Raw genomic sequence first — 19987 nt, forward strand, 5'->3', positions numbered from 1 at the left:
AGGGAGGCTGATGTTACTAAAATGTGCACACCTTTGATTGTACGCATGGCTGGCGTATCAGACCGAACTTTTCATATGCTCTGTATATACCACTGTCTGCAGTGCTGTGTGCTCTGCAGTTGCACCATTTGGCGTGCTTATCTGCATGCCCCATTAGTGCAGTCCTCCTTAAAATGTGGTTGTTATTTAAGGCTTTTCAAAAGCTCAGCCTCTGCACAGTACAAAACTTGATCTGAGCCTACGTCCGCTCTTGTCACTCATGTACAGGTTCCATCTGTTCCCCTTTTCCTCTCCCATTGCTGCTTGCCACATCCAGACCACATGCTGCTTATACATCGTACAATAGAGATTTCTGCACACACACTTTTGAAAATGTGGCTCTCAGTGCTTTATTGTTCACATGTCTTGTTGCTTAAGGCAAGTTTTATCAGTAACAATTTTGTTGTTTACTGGCACGTAGAATAAAAGAGGGTACTGCTAAAATGTGACTGGAGGAGAGTAAAAACACCTTTGATACATCAATTACACAATTTCTGCCAGCTTTCTGATCATTCTCCCCTGCCACCACTTCCCCAAATTCTGTAGTTACCCAAGGATAAAGCAAGATCCTAACATCACTTACAGTGATGTAAGGGCTGCTCCGCTCTGCATGAGGCTGCTCCGTGTTGGTAAAGATTCACCAGCACCTCCCATGCTCCTGTGCCTGGTGAGGAGAGAGGATGGCACCTTCTAGTACTCCCTTCCAGCAAGGCAGCCCTGGTTTCTGCTTTAGATCTCCTTTACAGGTCCCTGGTGGCACCTTGCAAAATGGCCACATTCTTCCATTTGGGGAAATAAAATTTCCTACAGAAACTAGTTCTGGAAGTGGAATCAGTGCTAGGAGAGTCTAGGAAGACACTTCTCTTTCAGGAGCTGAGCTGAGCTCTAGCAGCTCCCCCAGTGTGCAGACTGGAGCAGACCCAGAGGTAAGCAATGACAAGGGAATTAATGCAGGCAGATTCCCTGGGAGCCTTCTCAGGCCCTTCCCATCACACCTCATTCCATACCTGTGGTGAGACTGGAGTATCTGCAAACAGATCGCATTGGCTGCAACTCCCAGTAATGTTCCTGGGTGTCTGCAGGAAGGATGGCACACAGCCCAATACACTGGATTATTGCCACCCAGAGATTTCCCACACCAGGAAAATCTCCAACTGCCCAAAACCTCTGGTCTCCCACCTGGAGAAACCCAAGACCTGCCTATGGTGATGATAATTTCTGTTACTGGGGAAACCCACAAACGGTAGGAATAGACCCAGTTTCTATCAGACACTTGTTCTGATGAAAGCTCCCCTGACAAGTGTGGGCTTCTGACACAGACACAGCCCGCTACTCCCTTTCCAAGAAGAGAGGTGAGCAGCCACACAGCTCCACTTGCATCCTGCACGTTCAACCAGACACTGAAAAAACACCTCAGAACAGGAACATAAAGACCCTTCCATTTCTGTTCATGAACTACAGCCATGGCTCACAGGTGTCTCATGGCTACTGTTCCACCCTGTGGCTCCCGTCCCACCCAGTCCCCTCTGCAGGTCAGCAAAAGCAGTGAGGAGATTCAAGGTCTCTTCTCCCTGAGAAGGAGTGGGCAGGATGAGCAAGCTTTGGTTTGCACCAAAATACTCATCATTTTCAGGTACAATTCACTGAATATTTTGTGTACTGCCCGGTACCAAATTTGAGGCCATTCATTGGTCAGAGAGGAGGCATGAAGGATACGAAAGAAGAGAATGGAGCAGAGCTCTTGGCAAGCTGTTGTAGATTAGAAAGGAGGCAGGTAGGAAGAGAGATGAAGCAAGCGCTTAGAAGAGTTACTCAGGAGAAACAAGGGCTTTAAGTAACATTTGAGTATGGGAAAGAAATCAGTATCCGTAGTTTCCACTGGTGTTTGGAGTGCTAAAAGCAGAAGTGGTTGCTGAAGTCTAAACAGGAATGTGAGGCTGAGCTCTCAGCTTCCTCACAAATCGTATGATTTACAGGCTCACTTGATTTACAGGCTCATGTGCAGAAGAGGTCTTATTTTATGGAATTTCAGGCCTTTTTGAAACAAATTGCTTTGTGAGCAGTGGAACTAATGGCTCTTGGTTTCCTGTGGGTCTCTGACCACTGCTTCATAGTCACCTCTCTTCTCTCCCCTTCTCCTAAAATAAAATAGCTACAATGAGCCCCACTATTCCCTCATTATATGCTCTAAGACCCTTTCCTGGGCTGCAGTCAGGGCCATATATGCTGGCTGGCCAGCTAATGCATAGATGGCCAGCCAGCATGCACACTCACTAGCCAGGTGACTGCTGGCTGCATTTCTTTAACTGAGGTCCCTACTCCTCACATAGCAATCAGTTTGCACAAAATTTAGAGAGAAAATCAGTAGCTTTTGAAATTTCTACCTTTCTGTCCTATGTGAAATCAGGTACAAATTATTGATGGAGCTGGACAGACAGATGGAATCTGAGCTAAAACGGCTCTGTTGTATCCGCTTTGGATGTACATATAGGATATTAGTTCAGGTTCTGGAATTCATTTCTCTCTCTCTCTCCCTCTTTTCCAGCTATTTTTAACCTGGATGTGTTCTGTGATTTGTTTCCCACACAGCACAGAAAATGGCACAGCTGAGGGGTGAGTGAGTGGTGGCAGAGGGGAAGGGGAAATCAGGGGATGCTTATGTTGGTGCTGCTGCTGAAAGAAGTGCTCATCAAACGATAGCCTCTCAAATCTGTATAATGTGGAGTCCCACACCACCCCACGGAAGAATTGTGACTATAAATATATTCACAGACTTAGTGACTTAGTGCTCAGATAGAGGGCAAAAAGAGCTAGAGAAATTAAAGGAAACTGTAAAAATAACCAGCAAAAACAGCAGCCAGTTTTGAAATGTAATGTTTTCTATCATGGCTCAACATCTTGGTACTGCCCACATTCCTGTGCTTACATCTCAAGACATCCCTCTGCACAGGATCTCATAAGGAAAATCCTGTTTGTGGCAGCTCAGTCTCTGCATAGAGTGTACATCAACTCAGAAACCCTTTATCTGAGCTACTATACATACAAACCTCGAGCTTGAAAGAACAGAGGTTTTATCTGGAAAAACATAGGAAAAAGCTTCTTGAGCAATAATTTACAAAATGAGACCTCTAATTGTGAAGCATTTTTTCAGTTAACTATAGATAATTATAATGTGTGAGATCTGTTTTTTCCCCTGTCTTCTGTTTAACACTGTTTGTTAGACATGAAAGGAAAAGAGGATTAAAAGGAAGAGATGGTATTGTAAACAACCCTTCAGGGGAGGTGGGAAAACAACAGTAACTCTCTCAAACAGAACACAAAGATGCCCTTAGGAAAAGGTTTTCAGTGTCCTGCATTTGAAAGTTAATGAGTAAATTGATGTCAAATATTGCTTTAAGGACTGACAGTGCCATCTTTAAGATCTCAAGCATGCACCTTAACTGAGAAGAGACAAAGGGAATTTTTAATGGGCAATAAATGGACTAATATTTTTGGATGCAAAGCTACAAGCAGGTTAGATCTCATGGGATGTGGATTTCGTTTTACTTCCTGGCACTGCGACTTTATTTTGTTCGTTTGCTTTACACTGTCTTTTGATGAAGCACCGATTTTTCTTTCAAAAAGGAAAAAAAAAAGGTGGTCTCAGTAAATAATCCTCCTTTGAATTATAGTAAGTCCCTTGAGGAATATGGAGTTGGCTGGTTTGGGGGTTGTGTAGGCATGTGCCAGACCATCTCCCCACTATCCTGTTATGCCTCACTTCACACCAAGCTCAAGTTGCTTGGTCATCTCTGCCTCTGCAGTGTTGCAAGACCACCTTGTACAGATGCCTCCTTCACCCAGAGCTACCTGCCAAGAACCTTTCAAGACCCCACTGATGTCCTCCCAACCTTTTATCCACCCAGGGATCCCAAAGCCGTAACACCGGTTCCCAGCTGCCTCTTACTTATCCTCACACCTCAGAAATGCATGGGCCACTTCACAAACCTTTCCTACTCCCCATTTCTCAAAAAACTCCTTTGCCATCACCACAACATTGAGACAGATCTGCTTACACTAGCCTAAGTTGCCAGCCTTAAAAAAAAGAAGAGAGACTCAGCTCCCTAAGTTTAGACACACAGACACAAGGGAGCACATGCTCAGCCTTGAGAGAGCGCATCAGTAGCACCTCTACCTCCTTAACATTGCAGCTCTCTGGCTCACTTACCGTATTCCCAAGGGTCAGCCACCACTTTCAGTACTTTCTCAGTGGATAAAAAACACTTAGTTTAACTCTTCTGCTCAGCTGTTATGCTCTAGCTCTTCCAGGGCAACTAAAACACCAGTCTGCTCACACTTTCATGCCAGACCTTGCCTCTCAGAGCTACAGGTCGTACTACTCCTTGAAACCCTTCCATCCTTCTCCCAGCACTCAACCACCCTCCATGAGACATCCTGACCTCGTGCAGCATCTGCCCTCTGTGCTGGAGAGGTGCCTGTACTCCAGCACAGATTGCATGACTCCTGTCCTTGCAAGCTTGAGTACTTCAGTACTTGGACAGAGGGACAGGCTTGGCTCCTCTGTGTCACCTGCCTCTCTTCTCAAGGCGTTGTTCAATACATTCCCAGTCTCCTCCCTCTCATTAGCTTCTGCGTTAGTCTTGAGCTCATCCCGATCTAAATGACAGGCTGCCAAACAGGCACATAACCTTTCACTTGGCTTCCACCAGAGAATGCAGCTTTGATCTGCTAAGAGTATAACTGAGGCCAGTTCTCATGCCCCATCAGTGATGACAACATGTGAGATCAGCTCTGCTGTGCCTTCTCTTTATCCTTTGGAAGTTACCACCAGCAAGAATGCTTTACACTATCCAAAAGCAAGAACTATGGTTATCTCACCTTTCATACACAGGTACATATATACACAGCCATATATACACTGGCTCTACTGCACCCTGTCCCGTTTCTGGCATCATTGTGAGCAACTAGAGCATGAAAGTAGAGAAGCAAGAGGATACTGAGGTGCTCTATGTGTTTATGACAGAGACTGCTTGAACCAGTGGCTGTGTTCTGTGCAGTCCCAGCTAACTGGCACAAGGCTCTAGCCAAGCTTGTTGTGACCCTCTTTGGAAAAGCTGGAGTTCAGCTTTTGTCTGGCTGATAAAGTTGGTATTGTGAAGAAACCAGAAATACAAGTCCTGCTCAAGAGCTATGCTGTGCCCCAGGCAAGAATACGAACACATGCTTCTCCCTCCAAATTACAGTGAAACAATCAGGTATTCTCAGAGCAGCCCCAGGTGGCAAAGCCCTGCTTGCTGAGGTACATGAAGTGTGTACCTCCAAGGGCGACAATGCGAGACTGGGGACAGCAGGAGCAGGTGAACACAAACCCATCTGGATGAAGGGTTCCCCATGGTGCAGAACCAAAGAAGAGTTCAGCACCATGCTTTCTCTAGACGCAAGTCAGATCATCTCGATGCCTTGTTGGATTTGACTCACCAAGAACAGCATCACGTTCACCACAAAGTGAACAGACAAACTGCATGGGCAGGTGTTTGCAGAGAAGCAGATGGAAAAGGTGGGTGCTCCAATATTATAATGGCAAGCATTGAAGAAAGAGGAAGAGTTTGATGAGGGCTAGAAAAAAACCTCAAAATTCTCCTTACCATGCATGAGATCAATTGTACAGCATGGTTAAGTCTGGGTCTTTTCAGTGGCAGGAGGAAAGCTAAAAACTGTGTTGCCATTCCCTGTCCTCATCCAATGCCCAAAGACTCATGGCAAGCATCAATATTGTGTGAAACACCAACCCTAGTAGATATCAATCTAACAATCCTTAAATTCTAGCAAATGACAAATACCATCGCAGTCCAGGGGATGTCCAGTTTCCTAGCTTGTTTCCTGCTCCTTCTGTGCCTTAATTCATGCTAGACATGGATTTATTCTTCAAAAAAAGACATTTGGACTGAACAAAACAGTCCTGTTACCACTCCTGAAAAACCACACTCTGACATCCCTTCCCTCCCACTCCCTTGCTGCAAGTGCAGTGCTGGGCATAAGTCATCTCTCCAAATGCAGGTCTCAGACTCAGAATAAGAAAACCAAACAAACTCCTGGGACTCCGGTTAGCGAACTGATTGAATCTCCACTGACTGTAAAGGGCAAGCTACACCCCAGAACTCACTGACACCTCCCAGAAACCCTGAGGATGCACAATTAGAGACCCAAAGCCAGACCTATAATGTGCTGTAGAAAAATAACAGCTGCTGTGAGGTCCCATGTCCTGCTATAGCAGAGACTCTTTGGCAGGTATTTCAGAGTGAACACATCTAGACCCCTAACACTACTCCCATCCAGTACTGGTGTGTATTTTAACTTGGACAGTGCCCAATCTGCACAGTTAGTGTTTTCCACACAAAAATGCCTGGTTGGTAAACTTCCAAGAAGTTCTATTTTAGATTCAATGAAGAATGGCAGCTTTCCATGGAACTTACTTCTCTTCTTTCCTCCTCTCTTTCCCTTCACTCCAAAATAAGATTCCTAAAAAACCCATTAATTTTCATTTGGAAATGCTACCTGGGGTACCTCATGGATGTCAGAGTTCATTTGTTCTGTCCTTCAGGCAGTGGGATAACTTCATTAAAAGTCCTTTTGTACCTTGAAAAAATACTTAGGGGGGCAAGGAGGGTTACAGAGTGTCCCATCCTTACCTTTTCATTGAACTGCTTTTCCCTCCTCTTGAAGAGAGTGCAGCAGAGGCTCTGCTGTAGACTTCTGAAAATTCATAATTTTTAACACTGTGCTGCTGCTTCTGAGGCTGTATGGTCGCTCACGGCAGTGAAGGATGAGGAACAGAATCACACCTGTGGAGAAGCCACCCCTTATCAGAATACAGATCTGGTGATGTGTGATTGCCTCAGAGTGGGAGATACACACAGATCTTACTGAAAACCTCTTATGCTTCTGCATCCAGGTTCACCTACTTCTGCATAAAAGTTGTCCTAGAGCCTGCAGACCATGTCCTAAATAGCTGAAATTTGCAGGAGCATGCCATCTCCTTATCAGCTCCCACACTGTGATACATTTCTATGCTTGTTTTGTCCCATTCTATGTCTCCAGAGTTCTCATCGAGCAAGAACTGAGCTCCTTCCAAGTTGTTATGATCCTCACTTGTTCACTCCCTCACAAACAGAAATCACTTTGGACAAAAGCCATGACTGCAATAAGGGCCAGGCACATACATGGGCAGCTTAAAAGCACCTCAGCTTTGGGAAATCCTGCTGGGCTGTAAAAGCTGCCACAAACCCAAATTATATCAAGCAAGGCCTGTCTGATAATTCTTTGGCACAATCCCCAAACCGGCTGAACTGCTTTTTCAAACAAAGTATTTCCAGGTGGGTTATTAGGTCCTGTATCCCTTCCATCTTGTATTCTCTTGTGGTTGAAAAAGACATTCCTTAGAACAAGCTATTTTTAAAAGAAAAGCAAGCAAATATTCTCTTTTATATTTCTGGCTCCTCTAAACCAGAAGGATAGTTTGCAAGACACAAACTGTTCCCACTGAGTAGCACATGGGTCTTATCTGCCCACAGTGTCTGTGCCTGTGCAGGACTTTCCGCTGGGGATATAATTTAGATTTTCACAAGGAGACTGATGCTGGTACAACTACCAGTGTGAACAGTTACGCAAGTATGAAGGGTCATGCTCTGTTAAATCTAGTTTCCCTTCCTGTATTTTTATAGCAGCATCACTGCAGCCACGTTTGAGTCTATGCTGCTTTAATTGTACCAGAGGAGTTAAAAGGAAAGAACTGAGCCAAGCGTGCCCCACAGCTGGTTGCTGGCCGAGCTGTGTGAGTCGCGGTGTGAGGAGGCAGAAGCCTGGCTCCATGCAGCTCTCCCAGCTTCAGATATGCACACTTGGGCTGTTTTACATGTGTGCACATGAGATTCATCCGTAAAGCTTTGCCAAAATAGCTGCACCTACATAAAAGCCATCATGGTGTGAGACAGCAAAGCTTTGGGAGAGCTGGTTTGCTGCACTCCCTGTGATGGATGGGGCAGGTAGAGCATTGGCTGACCTGCTGTTACTTTGGCCCACTGCAAAAATCTATGCCCAAGGTGAACAGGATTGTTGGGAATGGACCACAAGTGGGAGACCTGCAGATCTGTAACTAGATACTGCATGACAGAAGAAAAAGAAAAGACAGGGTTTTCATTTGAAAGCTGTAAAAAAAATAAAAGTGGTTTGTTGGTTGATTTGAGTCTCTGGGGTCTCTGAAGAGAGGTGGAGACAGAACAGCATGAAACACAGAGGTTTCTGTGAGTTAAAACAAACTGTTTCACTTCGAGACGGTTTCAGACAAGATGATTTTGACGTGTGTCTTTGGAAAAAAATAACCCCCCCATGACCAGTAAAACCCGACCAGGCGGCGATCGTCTGGGTCTGGCGCAGAGCTGCGGGTGAGAGGCCTGTTCCCAGGGAGGCCCGCCTGCGGCACACGCGTGCCAGCCAGGATTTCCTTCACAGCGCTGCTGGGAAGAGGCAGGTGTCGATGGGAGCCCTGTCAGCTGCGTGCCGCCTCGGCAGGCCTGTGCTCCCGGCCGCAGCCAGCTCCAGAGGGCCGCAGCCAGCTCCAGAGGGCTGCACCACTGCACAGGCGCGCTGCAGCCCCATGACTCAGGTTCCCGGGCGCGCAGCTGCCCTCCACAGCCTTCCTCGCCGCGTCCCTCCCCGGGCCGCGATCCTGACATCGCCTACTCTGGATACCGTCATCTCTTTCCAAAGACAGCGCTGCCAAGCACTGCTGCCAGCCGCTCACGGCTGTGCCAGGCACTCAGCCAAAGCTCCTGCCCTTAGCCCACGCCAGCTCGGCTCAGTCGATGAGTCCTTGTCAGACGCTATGAGGGCTCCTCTGGGCTGCAGAACAACCTGGGGCCTCTGAGTCCTGGAAAAACTGCGGTGTTACCAGCCTGGCAGAGCCCGGACAGCCCTGTGCTCTTCAGCGAGAGCAAAACACCACAGGAGCTGTTGCAAACACGGTCTATTTCCTCCCAGTGAATAGTAGAAAGCCCCACCCAAATTTCACTCCTCACTCCCACTTTATGTTAAAAACAAACACACTCCAAAAAAAAAAAAAAAAAAAGTCAACATTTGCTACTGCGTGTTGTCCTTGCTTCCATGTGACCCAGGCATGTGATTAAGTTGTTGATACTTGTTTTTTTATAGGATCAAATTCATAGCTGCTGTAGAAGCCTGTGTAACTTGTCAGAGCAATTCTCTACCCTGGCAAGTTACACAAGCTGAGGAGCTTCTCTGTGCCACAGGGTATCCTGCCTATCTCAGCCTTCTCCCTGCATGCGTGATTCCTTCTCTCTGTCCTTTTGCAAAGGCACCAGTTGTACACATTTTTAGGAAAACAGGCAAAATCCCTCTTAGCTGCACTGCAGATCTTGGTGAGAGGCCCCCATGGTAAGGCAGTGGCTTCTTTCAGCCTTTCTTCCTCTTGGAAGTGTTACTTAAATACAAGAGGATAAGACTCCACCAAAAAAAAAAAAAAAAAAAAAAAAGCCCAGCTTGCCAGCCCGCTGCATGCTCTGTGTTTGGTTTCCGCTCACAGCCTGCACAGCCCTGCCTGTGTGGATCTGTTGAGTCATGTTGCGTGGCTGGATGGGATGGTGCTGTTTGCTTCAAGCCTAGTTTTTGTTCCCAGCTCTCCTGAATGATCAAATGTTACCCATGCTAGGGAGCCACAGTGTTGTCATTAGGCCTCTTTCCCTCCTTGGCAGGCAGGAACTCTGGGGGATCAAGGGGGCCATGCAGAGCCTGTGTAAGGAAAGCAGGCGGACACCCTTTTCCTGAGGGGGTAGGAGTAACTGTGGCCCTGCTCGTGGTGTCTCCCTGTGACCAGTGTGCAATGCACTGGGCCACATCCCAGCCACTTCTCAGGTCTCAGTAGTTCCTGTGAGTAATGGGGGGAGCCTCTGTGTCAGTGACTGCCTTTGAGCAAGCCTTTGAGATACCTACGCAGTGCTCTGCTGCTGGAGTTGGCCGGGGACCAGGCCAGCACCTGATCTCAGGTGTCATATTTACAAACCTGGAGTCCAGCCACAGGTCCATGGTTACACAGAGTGGGAACCAGTGCTGCAGTGCTGGTCTTCAGCACCCTGTCAGGGAAGCAAAGGGGTGTGAAAAGCTCGTGTCTACCTCAGTGGTAATTCCTGAGTACTACAGGTACATAATCATGGGATGGACCAGGCTGAAAGGGACCACAGTGGGGCATCTGGTCCAACCTCCCTTCTCAAGCAGGGCCATCCTGGAGCACATGGCACAGGATTGTGTTTAGATACTGATCTGGCATATTGAGGCTGAAGACTCAAGTGTCAACATAAGAGATCTCCCCAGTTTGTCCCAAATTCCTGTGTGCTTCCAACTGATGCAACACACTCTTCTTGGGATTTGCTTTTACTTACAAAGGAGCTTTTTATTCACAGTAGTAGGTGCTAACCTTCCTTATGGGCATTAGCTGCTCATGCGGTTGTTCCTGCAGTCTGGGGTGTCCCCTCCACTCTTTCCCCAGGGCTCACTGGTGTTAAATTGCTGTAGGTACTTCTACCTGCAGCCATCACCAAGCAATGGAGACACTGCATGGTTTTTGAAGTAGGAATCACGTGTAACAGTCATATAATCTCCCCCATACAGAAAAACATTCTGTTTTCCTATATGTGTCTTGTTTTGTTTCTTCAAACATAAAGCCTGAAGGCAACACTAGACACATGCTTGCTTTTCCCCTTTCCCAGTGTTTCTCCTCTTCTGTACTTTGCCACTCTATCTTCCCTCTTGTTGGAAAGGTAAATCTTTGAACATAACGATTTATCATCCCCTCTTTTCATATTGCCTGGATTTTAATAAGAAAGTCACAGTCTCTAAAACTCATTGCATACTCCTTGAGTTGCCCCATTCCTTGGGGAGAAAAATAGACATGTTAGTGCTCTTCTGTTTGAAAAAAATGGTGTTTGGAAAAGGCACATTGTTAACGGTAGTTCAGACTGTCAGAACCAGAAAATTTTAGGCTTTCTGTGCTGAAATAAGAAATCATAAAAGTAATAATTTTGTTTGGGTTAGAAGAGACCTTCAAAGATCATCTGGTCCACCCCCACTGCTGTGGACAGGGACATCTTTCACTGGATCATCCAACCTAACTTTTAGCATTTCCAGTGATGGACATCCACTTCTCTGGGCAAGCTGTTCCAGTGGTTGGGTGTCAGTCAGCATACATCATACCCCCAAAATATGTCTGTTTCTACCTTGTTTAGTTTTTCTGTATTCTGGTCCTTTTGGGCATGGCTTGTGTGAGCACCCAGTTGCTTCTCTGGGCTCTAGGACTCTCTCCTGTGCCACGCTAGTCTGAAATTCCTCCTTCACTCCCAAGGATCTCAGGCAGCTCGTGTCTGGTTTGCATCAGACCTCTTGTGTCTCTGACACAGGCTGAGGTCTCTGTGTGCTAGTGGTTTCTTTTTGCTGAACAGGAGCCTCTTATTATTTTTTTAATTTTATTCCCATGGTTGGGGAAGGTTCTCTTTTGCCAGATCACCAAAACGTCAGCATGGAGATGCCAATTATTCATAGGTCCCTGAGCAATTAGTTGGATAGGGTTCAGTGTGTTGTATTCAGGAGCAGTCAGTATAATCTTTCATTTTTTTTCAGATCAGTATAGCTTGTTGTTTCTTGTTGAACATTAATTTCTGCTATTAACAACCACCTCTCTTCTCAAAATTCTTTTTTTTTTTTCCTTAGTGATGCCAGCAGGAAACACATTTCTGATGGCAGATATTTATAGGAATAATAGACCTTCAGTTTTCCAGATTTCAACTAAAATTTCTACTTTTCACATTTCAAAAAAAAAAAGAAAAAAGTCTGAAATACTTTGAGAAAGTCTGTCATTTTCTGAAAAACTGTTAAAAAATAATTTTCAGTCCCTTCCTTTTCTCTCTGCCAGTATTCTCTGGCAGGTGGGTTTTTTCTGGCCAGGAGGGGGGCTCACACACAACTGTTTTCTTCTTAGGCTGGCAAGGCCTGTAGGTTAGGGATTGCCCCTGTACTTGCACAGCTGCTGAGGGCAATAGGCTGAAGCTCTTCACAAAAACCAGTTCAGCTGATTTCATTCTTCCAAATCAACAACTGCTTGCAAAAACAGAGAGGAGTATTTTTGCCAGTCTCATATCTCTCTTATTTCCCCATGAAAAGTTACAGAGACTTCTATGCCAGCCAAGGGGGAAGCATCAAGACTCTGCTCAGTGGTCACCACAATTAACTGGAAGCTGTGAACCAGAGCTGCATTTCATGAGCCCAGAGCTTTGCCATGCAGGAGCTTTAGCTGCAGTGAGGGGTGCCACATTAGAGATGAGCTTCCAGACTCTCAACAGCAAGTCTGTTGCAATAACTCTGTTGATCAAATAAAGTTTCTGTTCACAGCACAGAGCCAAAAACTGTTTTTGATTGCCGCCTTGAGGGGTATTTCTTGGCTCATAGTCAATGTTTTAAGCAATGTGCTGCTCTACAAGTCATTACCAACGTTTGAAATCTCTTCCTTCTTACTATTATCCTCAGAGATGTGGAATGAAGACTATTTACCTTCCACTCATAGTTCATTATGATTTTTAAGCCAGGTATGAGGACATGTGCATGAGAGTTGAATATAGCAGGCCTGTTCTAGCTGTGACATTCTTTCAGAAGAAGAGAGTGTATTCAGAAATATGGCCAAGTTTTCCTTTTTTTCTTCTCCTAACTGTATTTGTGTACAAAGATTTCAAGATTCCACAATACCATGTTGTATATGCACTCTTTGCTGAAAGCAGTAGTAATAAGGTTTCTCACTGCCACATTACCAAGACACTTAAACAAGCCTCTTCATTAATAATCTGCTCCTATACCTTCAGATTCCAGTGTCTGATCTCACCGCTGCTCATTCTCTCAGCTGCCTTTCCACCCCGCCACTGAATTTAAAGCTATTTTGAGTGTCCCACCTGTCCCTTTGGCTTCTACCATTTCCTGTGAAACAGATCCTGAGGCCATCTCTGAGAAGTGAGGAGTGACCGAGGTCCCAGCATAGATGGGGGATGTGAGCACTTGCAGATGTGTGCACACCACACCCACGGCAGCTGTTTCCAGCTGGGACCACCATGTGCTGCTGTGCAGTGCCATGCTGGGGTGCTGTGAGGGCAGGAAGGGGGGTGTGTCTGCAATAGCACTGGGTTACGTGGCAGCAAAACAGCAAAGCTCGTTCAGCCAGGCTTTGACCAACCTGGCTATGCTGATTCTAGCCCTGGGGGCACCTTGGGCTCTGCAGACCACCTTCACTTGGTGCAGTGGAGGTATATCCTGAAGTCCTTCATGGCTTTCTAGCTACATGGTTGAGCCCTGTTTTCAAAACAGACTCATTTACATGAGACTTCCACGCATTAACAAATACATTCAGGCTCCTCCATGCCAAAATCTCTTTGGAAAATGCAAGTTGCTGTTAAAAATCACTGCAGACGGTGGGTGGGTTTATTGTCACATCTGAAGTCTGTAAGTATTAGTCCTCTTAGCCCCTTTTTCCGAGAATGGGGAGATGGCAGTGGTGAAGATCCTGCTGTTGATGGAAGTGGGAACACAGAGAGCAAGCTGCAAGTGGTACAGAACCTGAACTGTCCTCTTCTCAGATCCTTTTAAATTTAGGCTTGGCAGGTCACTGTGGAACAACCTGATATATTTGTTCTCTAGATGGAGAGGACTGAAATTTCTCAGGCTTTTTATTTGTCTCATTTCATAAGCACTACACCCACCGTTAAATATAAATGAGATGTCTGCATAGCCCATGTACACTTTCACACTGTACAATTTTCTCCTGAAAATCAAATTTTTTCCTGCTCTGAAGAATGTGGTTTTTTCCTGGACACATCAATTTGCACATTCTCCCCATTGGCAATGTCCTTTATCCTCTGCTTCCAGGTCACTGTGGCACTGCATTGGAGTCTGCAGGAACAGGGACTGTTTCATGACTTGTTCATGTAGCACTTACAAAAACAAGGTTTTAATCTAAACATGCATCCCTAGTACATAAATACAATAAATTGGCATAATGAAAATGGATAAACTGGGAGTGCATTTCATTGTGAAAATAGTACCTAATATGGGAATAATTCCTAACTCCTCAGGGTTCCAGTGCTCCTTTCTGCTTTGCTTTGAGCACTCAAAAGCATGCTCACCGCAAGATGGTTTGTGTTAGGAATTATGACATTTGCTTAATTAAATTTCAGAAATATCTAAGTGGCAGCGCTACTGGGCCAGAGTCAAGAACTTTTCCATCCTTTCTGGTGCTCAGGCAATGTTGTTGGTTGGTGACTACTGAGTTTTCAGTTTATACTCTCAACAACACATTGCTGATGGGAATTATGATCTAACTCTTTGGTCTGGAAGCCTTATCAATACAAATCTGTCTTTATAACCTAGCTATGCTACACTAGTCAAAGAGAGAGCAGTATTAACTAATAATTCTATAGATATGTGGATAGCTTTTATTAATAATATAACCAGGTGTTTTGTTAGTGTTACAGTCTCTGAGAGCAAATGCTCGTAACCAGGATCATGCTGCATTGGACTCTCAGCAAGGAACAAGACATACATGCTCCAAAGCAATTGACTGCAAGAAAAAATGGGTGGATAAAGAGCCAGGAGCAGGTATGGGTACAAGGCTCTTCTGGCAGAACTGAGCAATGAGGACAGTGGCTCATCTTGCATGGGGCTGTCACCAAGGTTAAGTTGGCCTGTGTCAAAACTGCTTCCATGAAGAAAATGAGACAGGTCATCACCATGGGAGACTCCTGTCTGAAGGGAGCAGAAGGCCCAATATGCTGGCTGGAACACTTCTGAGGGAAATCTGATGCCTCTTTGGGGCATGGGTTAAAGATGTGAAGAGAAAGCTTCTTACCCACACACAGCCCTCAGATTAATCTCCACTATTGATTTTCAGGTAGGTGGCAGTGAAGTTGCACCAGGAAGTCCAAGGGCAATCAGGAGACACTTCAGGGCTTTGGGACAACTGATTAAGGGATCAGGACCACAGGTAGTTTTCTCCCTTATCCTACCAGTTGCAGGGAATGATAAGGAAAGAAATAGGAAGAGACCACAGATCAATACCTGGCTCTGAGCCTGGTGTCACCTGCAAAATTTGGGGGATTTTGATCATGGGTCAGTTTACATGGCAGCAGGGCTGCTGGTGACAGATGGGGTACACCTGTATCAGAGGGGGAAAAGGATCTTTGCAGTGAATACTTGGAAAAATTTATTCACCAAAGGGATTGTCAAGCACTGGACCAGGCTGCCTAGGGAAGTGGTGGAGTCACCATCCCTGGAGGTATTTAAAAGAAATGTAGCTGTGGCACTGAGGGACGTGGGTTAGTGGTGCACTTGGAACTACTGGTTTAATAGTTGGAGTCAATGCTGTTATAACTATTTTCTAAACGATTCTTTGATTCTATGATTGCATTCCAGCCTATCCATGTGCCTTTAAAATCAATACCCAAGATCCTCTCTGTAGGTAGGTCAGAACTGGGTTGTCTTTTAAGCAGCAGCATATGTTCAGATACCAATAAGACTTTGTAAAGCTGTGTGTACATATAAAATGTTTTCAGTTCCCAGCACTTACTGGGTACTCCTTCAGCTCCAGAGCATGCATATGTAGTATGCATGTCCACATGTAGTAGCTCCCCCCAGACCTTGTGCCAGTCTCCCTGAAACTTGAAAATGTGGTACATGCAGGTGGACTTTTGTCCTGGGTTGCAGTCTATTCTATTACCATCCTCATGAGCCGTTGAAATCAGGTGGGGCAGTGTTTCCTTGCCTCCTCCCCCCAGACTATCTTTCTGTTAATTGCCCATCATTGTCCTGCCGCCTGACTCAGAGATAACTCCCTCCGGACTATCTTCTGTTAATGAGCCTAATCAACACTTGGCCTCATGACTCATTACCCCCATTGTGAGATGCTCCACCCAGAGGGAGGAACCAAGCATCCCATCGTGGATATAATCTGAGACTCTGAACACCAGAGACAACCCTTCCCACTGGATTTCCAGAGGACAGGAGCTACACAGCCACCACTGGACCCTCTGAGGAGGAGCAGACCCTTTTTCTACAGGATCGCCACTTTAGGAGGACTGCAGCCACCATTCTACCAGACTGCTACCACCACCCTGACTAACAGGGTGCCAGGTTGTATCCTAACTCTGTCAGTTTAACTCAGTGTTATCTGCTTTTATTATGTTCTTCCCCCCTCCTTTTATTTCCCTATTAAATTGTTATTCTGACTTGGTGTCTCCCACTAGTTTGTTTTCAAACTAGTACAACTTTCTAATGGCAGCACACTTCAGCAAGGTGCAGTGTTTGGTGCTAGTTCAGCTCTGAGGGAGCTGTAGCTGCTCTGTGTCACCTTTCCATGATGCCATCTTTTCCTTTGCTTCTCTGTCCATTCAATCTGTTTTAATTAGGTTCATCATAGCCACCATAAACTGCTGCAGCAGAGCTCCCTAGAATGTCTGGCCCTGCCTGTACCTGGCGCAGTGAGCAGAGGCTGTGGGGCTGCTGTCTGCCAGGCGAGGAGAACTAACGGAGCTGCTGGGAGCAGGTTACTGTGGGCTGAGTGCAGTTTGGGGTGAAAAGGCTAGCACAGGCACTCGGCTGCCGGAACACTCATGGGTGGAGAGAAGCCCTGAGGCAGCGCTTTTGTGCCATGTCTTGACTTTGAGGTTTGGATCTGGCTTTGAGGGCATCTCAGAGCCCTGGGAGGCACTGAGGGTGGTATTGGGGCTGTGTATGTGTGTGCTGTTGATTCATTATGGAATTCAGAAGGCAAAAGTAAAGCTTGGTCAGAGAAACAGCAGTTAGTGAGGAGGTGCTTAAAACTGAAGAGAACAGACAGAACAAGTAACCCAGATGTATCCAACTGGACAAAAAAAGTTGTATATAAACAGTCTCTAAAACTGTTTACGAAGTCCAAAAGAAAGAGGAAGACAAAAGATTATTTTTCTGTCTGAGAGCAGAGGACACAGATGCTGGTTCTTTGTCCCTTCCACCAGTGTTGGATAGCTTGTTGCTGGTGTTGACACGGTCTGTGCCTGTGGTGTTTTGGGGTGTGGGGCTCCCCATATTACACAAGTGCTTCCATTAGTCACACAGCCATTTCTGCCGTCTCTGCCAGATACATCAGGAGAAGCATAACAACTACAGGCACCCGCTCATTTGACTTCTTTCTCTTCTGCCCTTCTCCCTGTATCAGAGCACCAAATCATCCCCTGCCCTGCAGCAATCAGTCATTAACAAGAACCTTGCTTCTGCCAGGATGCTTCTCAAGCCACTGCAGTCAAGATTACTTCTGGGATAGAGAAAGCAAGTTAGATTTTCATCTGCTGCAAAAAGGAAAGAATGACCATTTTAAAACCCTGTGTTTTTATTTTTACCCACTACCCATGCAGGACAGCACTGTAGGGCTGCAGCACAGCAGAGAGATGGCTTGTCAGAAGCTTGTCTGCCATGATGAGTAAAGAAAACCCTCATCAAATAAATCCCTTTTTCCCAAGAGAGGGGGACTAGGCAGAGGAGATCCAGAGGATGCAAAGGGCAAGCAAACATTGCAAAGATTGGGGCAAGGAGTTGCAGATCTACGGCTAGAGAGAGAAGTTGCTTCAGGCGGCCAGAGGATGCTTCATGATCCCTCTATTAGCAGAAAAGGAGCCTGCTGAAGTGTCTGTGGTGTGCATGGGTGGAAGCAGCAATAAAGTAACTATGCCAGGATCCTCAAGTGAACAGAACCTGCTGCAAGGAGACATGGCCTGGGTTAGTTGATGATAAGCAGAAGTCCCAGCAGTAATTGCCTCCTGCCCTGGGATATTTCTTCTTCTACTATTTAGTTCTGAGTGAAGCAACTGGACTGTCAACACTCATGGCTAGACCGTGTTCACAGGACCATGTTTCTGCAGCAAAGTGGAGACTGGAGGCGGGCACAACACACTGCTGCCTGTGGGAGAAGGAGGGGTGGAGAGGGGCTAGGATTTCTTAACCTTTACTGTTAGCTTCTTGGAAGGAAGACTGCAGGACCAGCTCCTTAGCATAAAGGACATGTATCCATGGAGCTGAAGAGTGTTCATTTCCCTCACTAAGAAAAGAACAGAAACACAGAAATGTTGGTTGGAAGAGTCATCTGAAGGCCCGCGGTCATCCAGGCTCCTTCTTACCACAGGACTATCACACTACATCAAGTCAGCTTTGGCATTGTCTAGCCAAGTCTTGAAAGCCTCCAAGGATGGAAAATGCACAATCTCCTTCTCTGGGCATGTTTTCCCCTAATGTCCATTCTCTTCTCCCAGGCTCCAGCCTGGGTTTCTTGCCCCTCATTTGTCCATCTGTTGCTTGCAGGATGGATTGGTCTGTCAGTTTCCCCCTGAGGGAGGTGTGATTTGCAGTAGCGTGCTGCCGGATCAGCCATCCATCTCCCTGTCTCTGGAAGAAACCCACCCAGCTCCCTCAGCCTCTGCTCCTTGCTCGTACGCTCTGCCCCAGCCATCTCAGTACCCTCTAACTGGGCCTGCTCACACTGAGCAAAGCAGTCCAAAGCAACACAGTACATCACCAGTGGCCTCTGTGGAACGGACGCTTCCCTCTCCCTGCCAGCCTCCTCCTGCAGCCTGCCAGGTACTTTGTCCCGCTGGCAATGCCAGCACACGCTGGGCTCAGACATGGTGTGACCTGTAATTAGAGCAATGTGAAAAGCAGCAGAGGTCTCATTCACTGCACTGGAGATAGTACAGTAAGCAAAACAGTTTCAAAATCCAATTTCATAGACACAGAGATTACATTAATCTCTTTTAATAGCTAAACAAGTCAGTTTTCAAGATGGAACAAAGCATGAGATATTCTTAACAAAACTGGTGCTTCAAAGGTGCCTACATCAGATTTAGAATTCTAACTCCTAAGCTCCTAATGATAGAGCCGATTGTATCTCTTCATACAGTAGTGCTACAAAACTTGCATTTAATCTCCTCTTTTTGTAACATGCTGTAGCTGCCTGGGCTTGCCTGTGGGAAGCAAATGTAGATTGTCTTTGCCTTCAAATACCATATGAGGAAACTTATCCAGCCCTCACCAACTGATCTTGGGGGTCTGTGGAATGATAAAAGCTCAAGTTATCAAAGTATCTGTAAACTGCATTCTGATTTCTAGCTGGAGCACCTCCCTGAATCTGGACCCTTTGATTTAAGGTAGCTGCTTTCTTTCACCATGTCTCAACAGGCAGGAAAGGGCATAGCTTTAATTCCTGTTGGCTCAGTCGCATTAGCTCAGCATGACTGAAAACCCCTCTTCACCTCCAGAAATGCAAAAGTGAATGTGGATCTACATTGGAAGCTTCTGCCCTTGTAGTAAGTACTGTGTAATTGACGGGGAGGTTTCTATACTGCCAAAAATATTGGTGTAAAATTCTTTTCTTGTTGACACTATTTTGTTTGGAAAACCCAAATTATCTGTCCTGGGGAAGGCACTATTTATTGAACTAGATTGCACGTTTTTAGAGAATTTTTGGGTCTTGTGGTCTAGCCATATCCATTTTGGGCTGATTTCTAGTGTTTGTGTTGTGATTTAGGGCTCTGACAAATGAGCTCTAACAAATGATGGTGAGGTGACCGAAGAGGTGACCCACCCAGCTGCTTTTACTGCCCTGCTGGCAAAGATTACAGTCCCTGCAGTGGAGCTGGCAAACGACAATTTATGTCCAGGGCAGAGCTGCTCCAAATGGCATTTGAGTTGAAATCTCCAAGGAGGTGAGATTAGACTAAACAGAAGACTGTGAACTAGAGATACTGAGATGTTGTCCATAATGGTTTATGCCCACCTAGAACAGCTCTGCTTCTGTGCCTCAAGTCCTAACAGATCCTGCCCC

General features: G+C 46.0%; 1 protein-coding gene across 1 annotated transcript in view; it reads left to right on the top strand.

Annotated features, from left to right (window-relative positions):
* LOC120410312 (formin-like protein 5) overlaps nt 1–19987 on the top strand; it is an 80774-nt gene that overhangs the window by 30206 nt on the left and 30581 nt on the right. Inside the window, exon 3 of the mRNA XM_039555528.1 lies at nt 2585–2652. Coding sequence (XP_039411462.1) covers nt 2585–2652 — 68 coding nt within the window. The remainder of the gene's footprint in view (nt 1–2584; nt 2653–19987) is intronic.

Source organism: Corvus cornix, chromosome 1 (assembly GCF_000738735.6).
Source record: "Corvus cornix cornix isolate S_Up_H32 chromosome 1, ASM73873v5, whole genome shotgun sequence".
Taxonomy (NCBI): domain Eukaryota; kingdom Metazoa; phylum Chordata; class Aves; order Passeriformes; family Corvidae; genus Corvus; species Corvus cornix.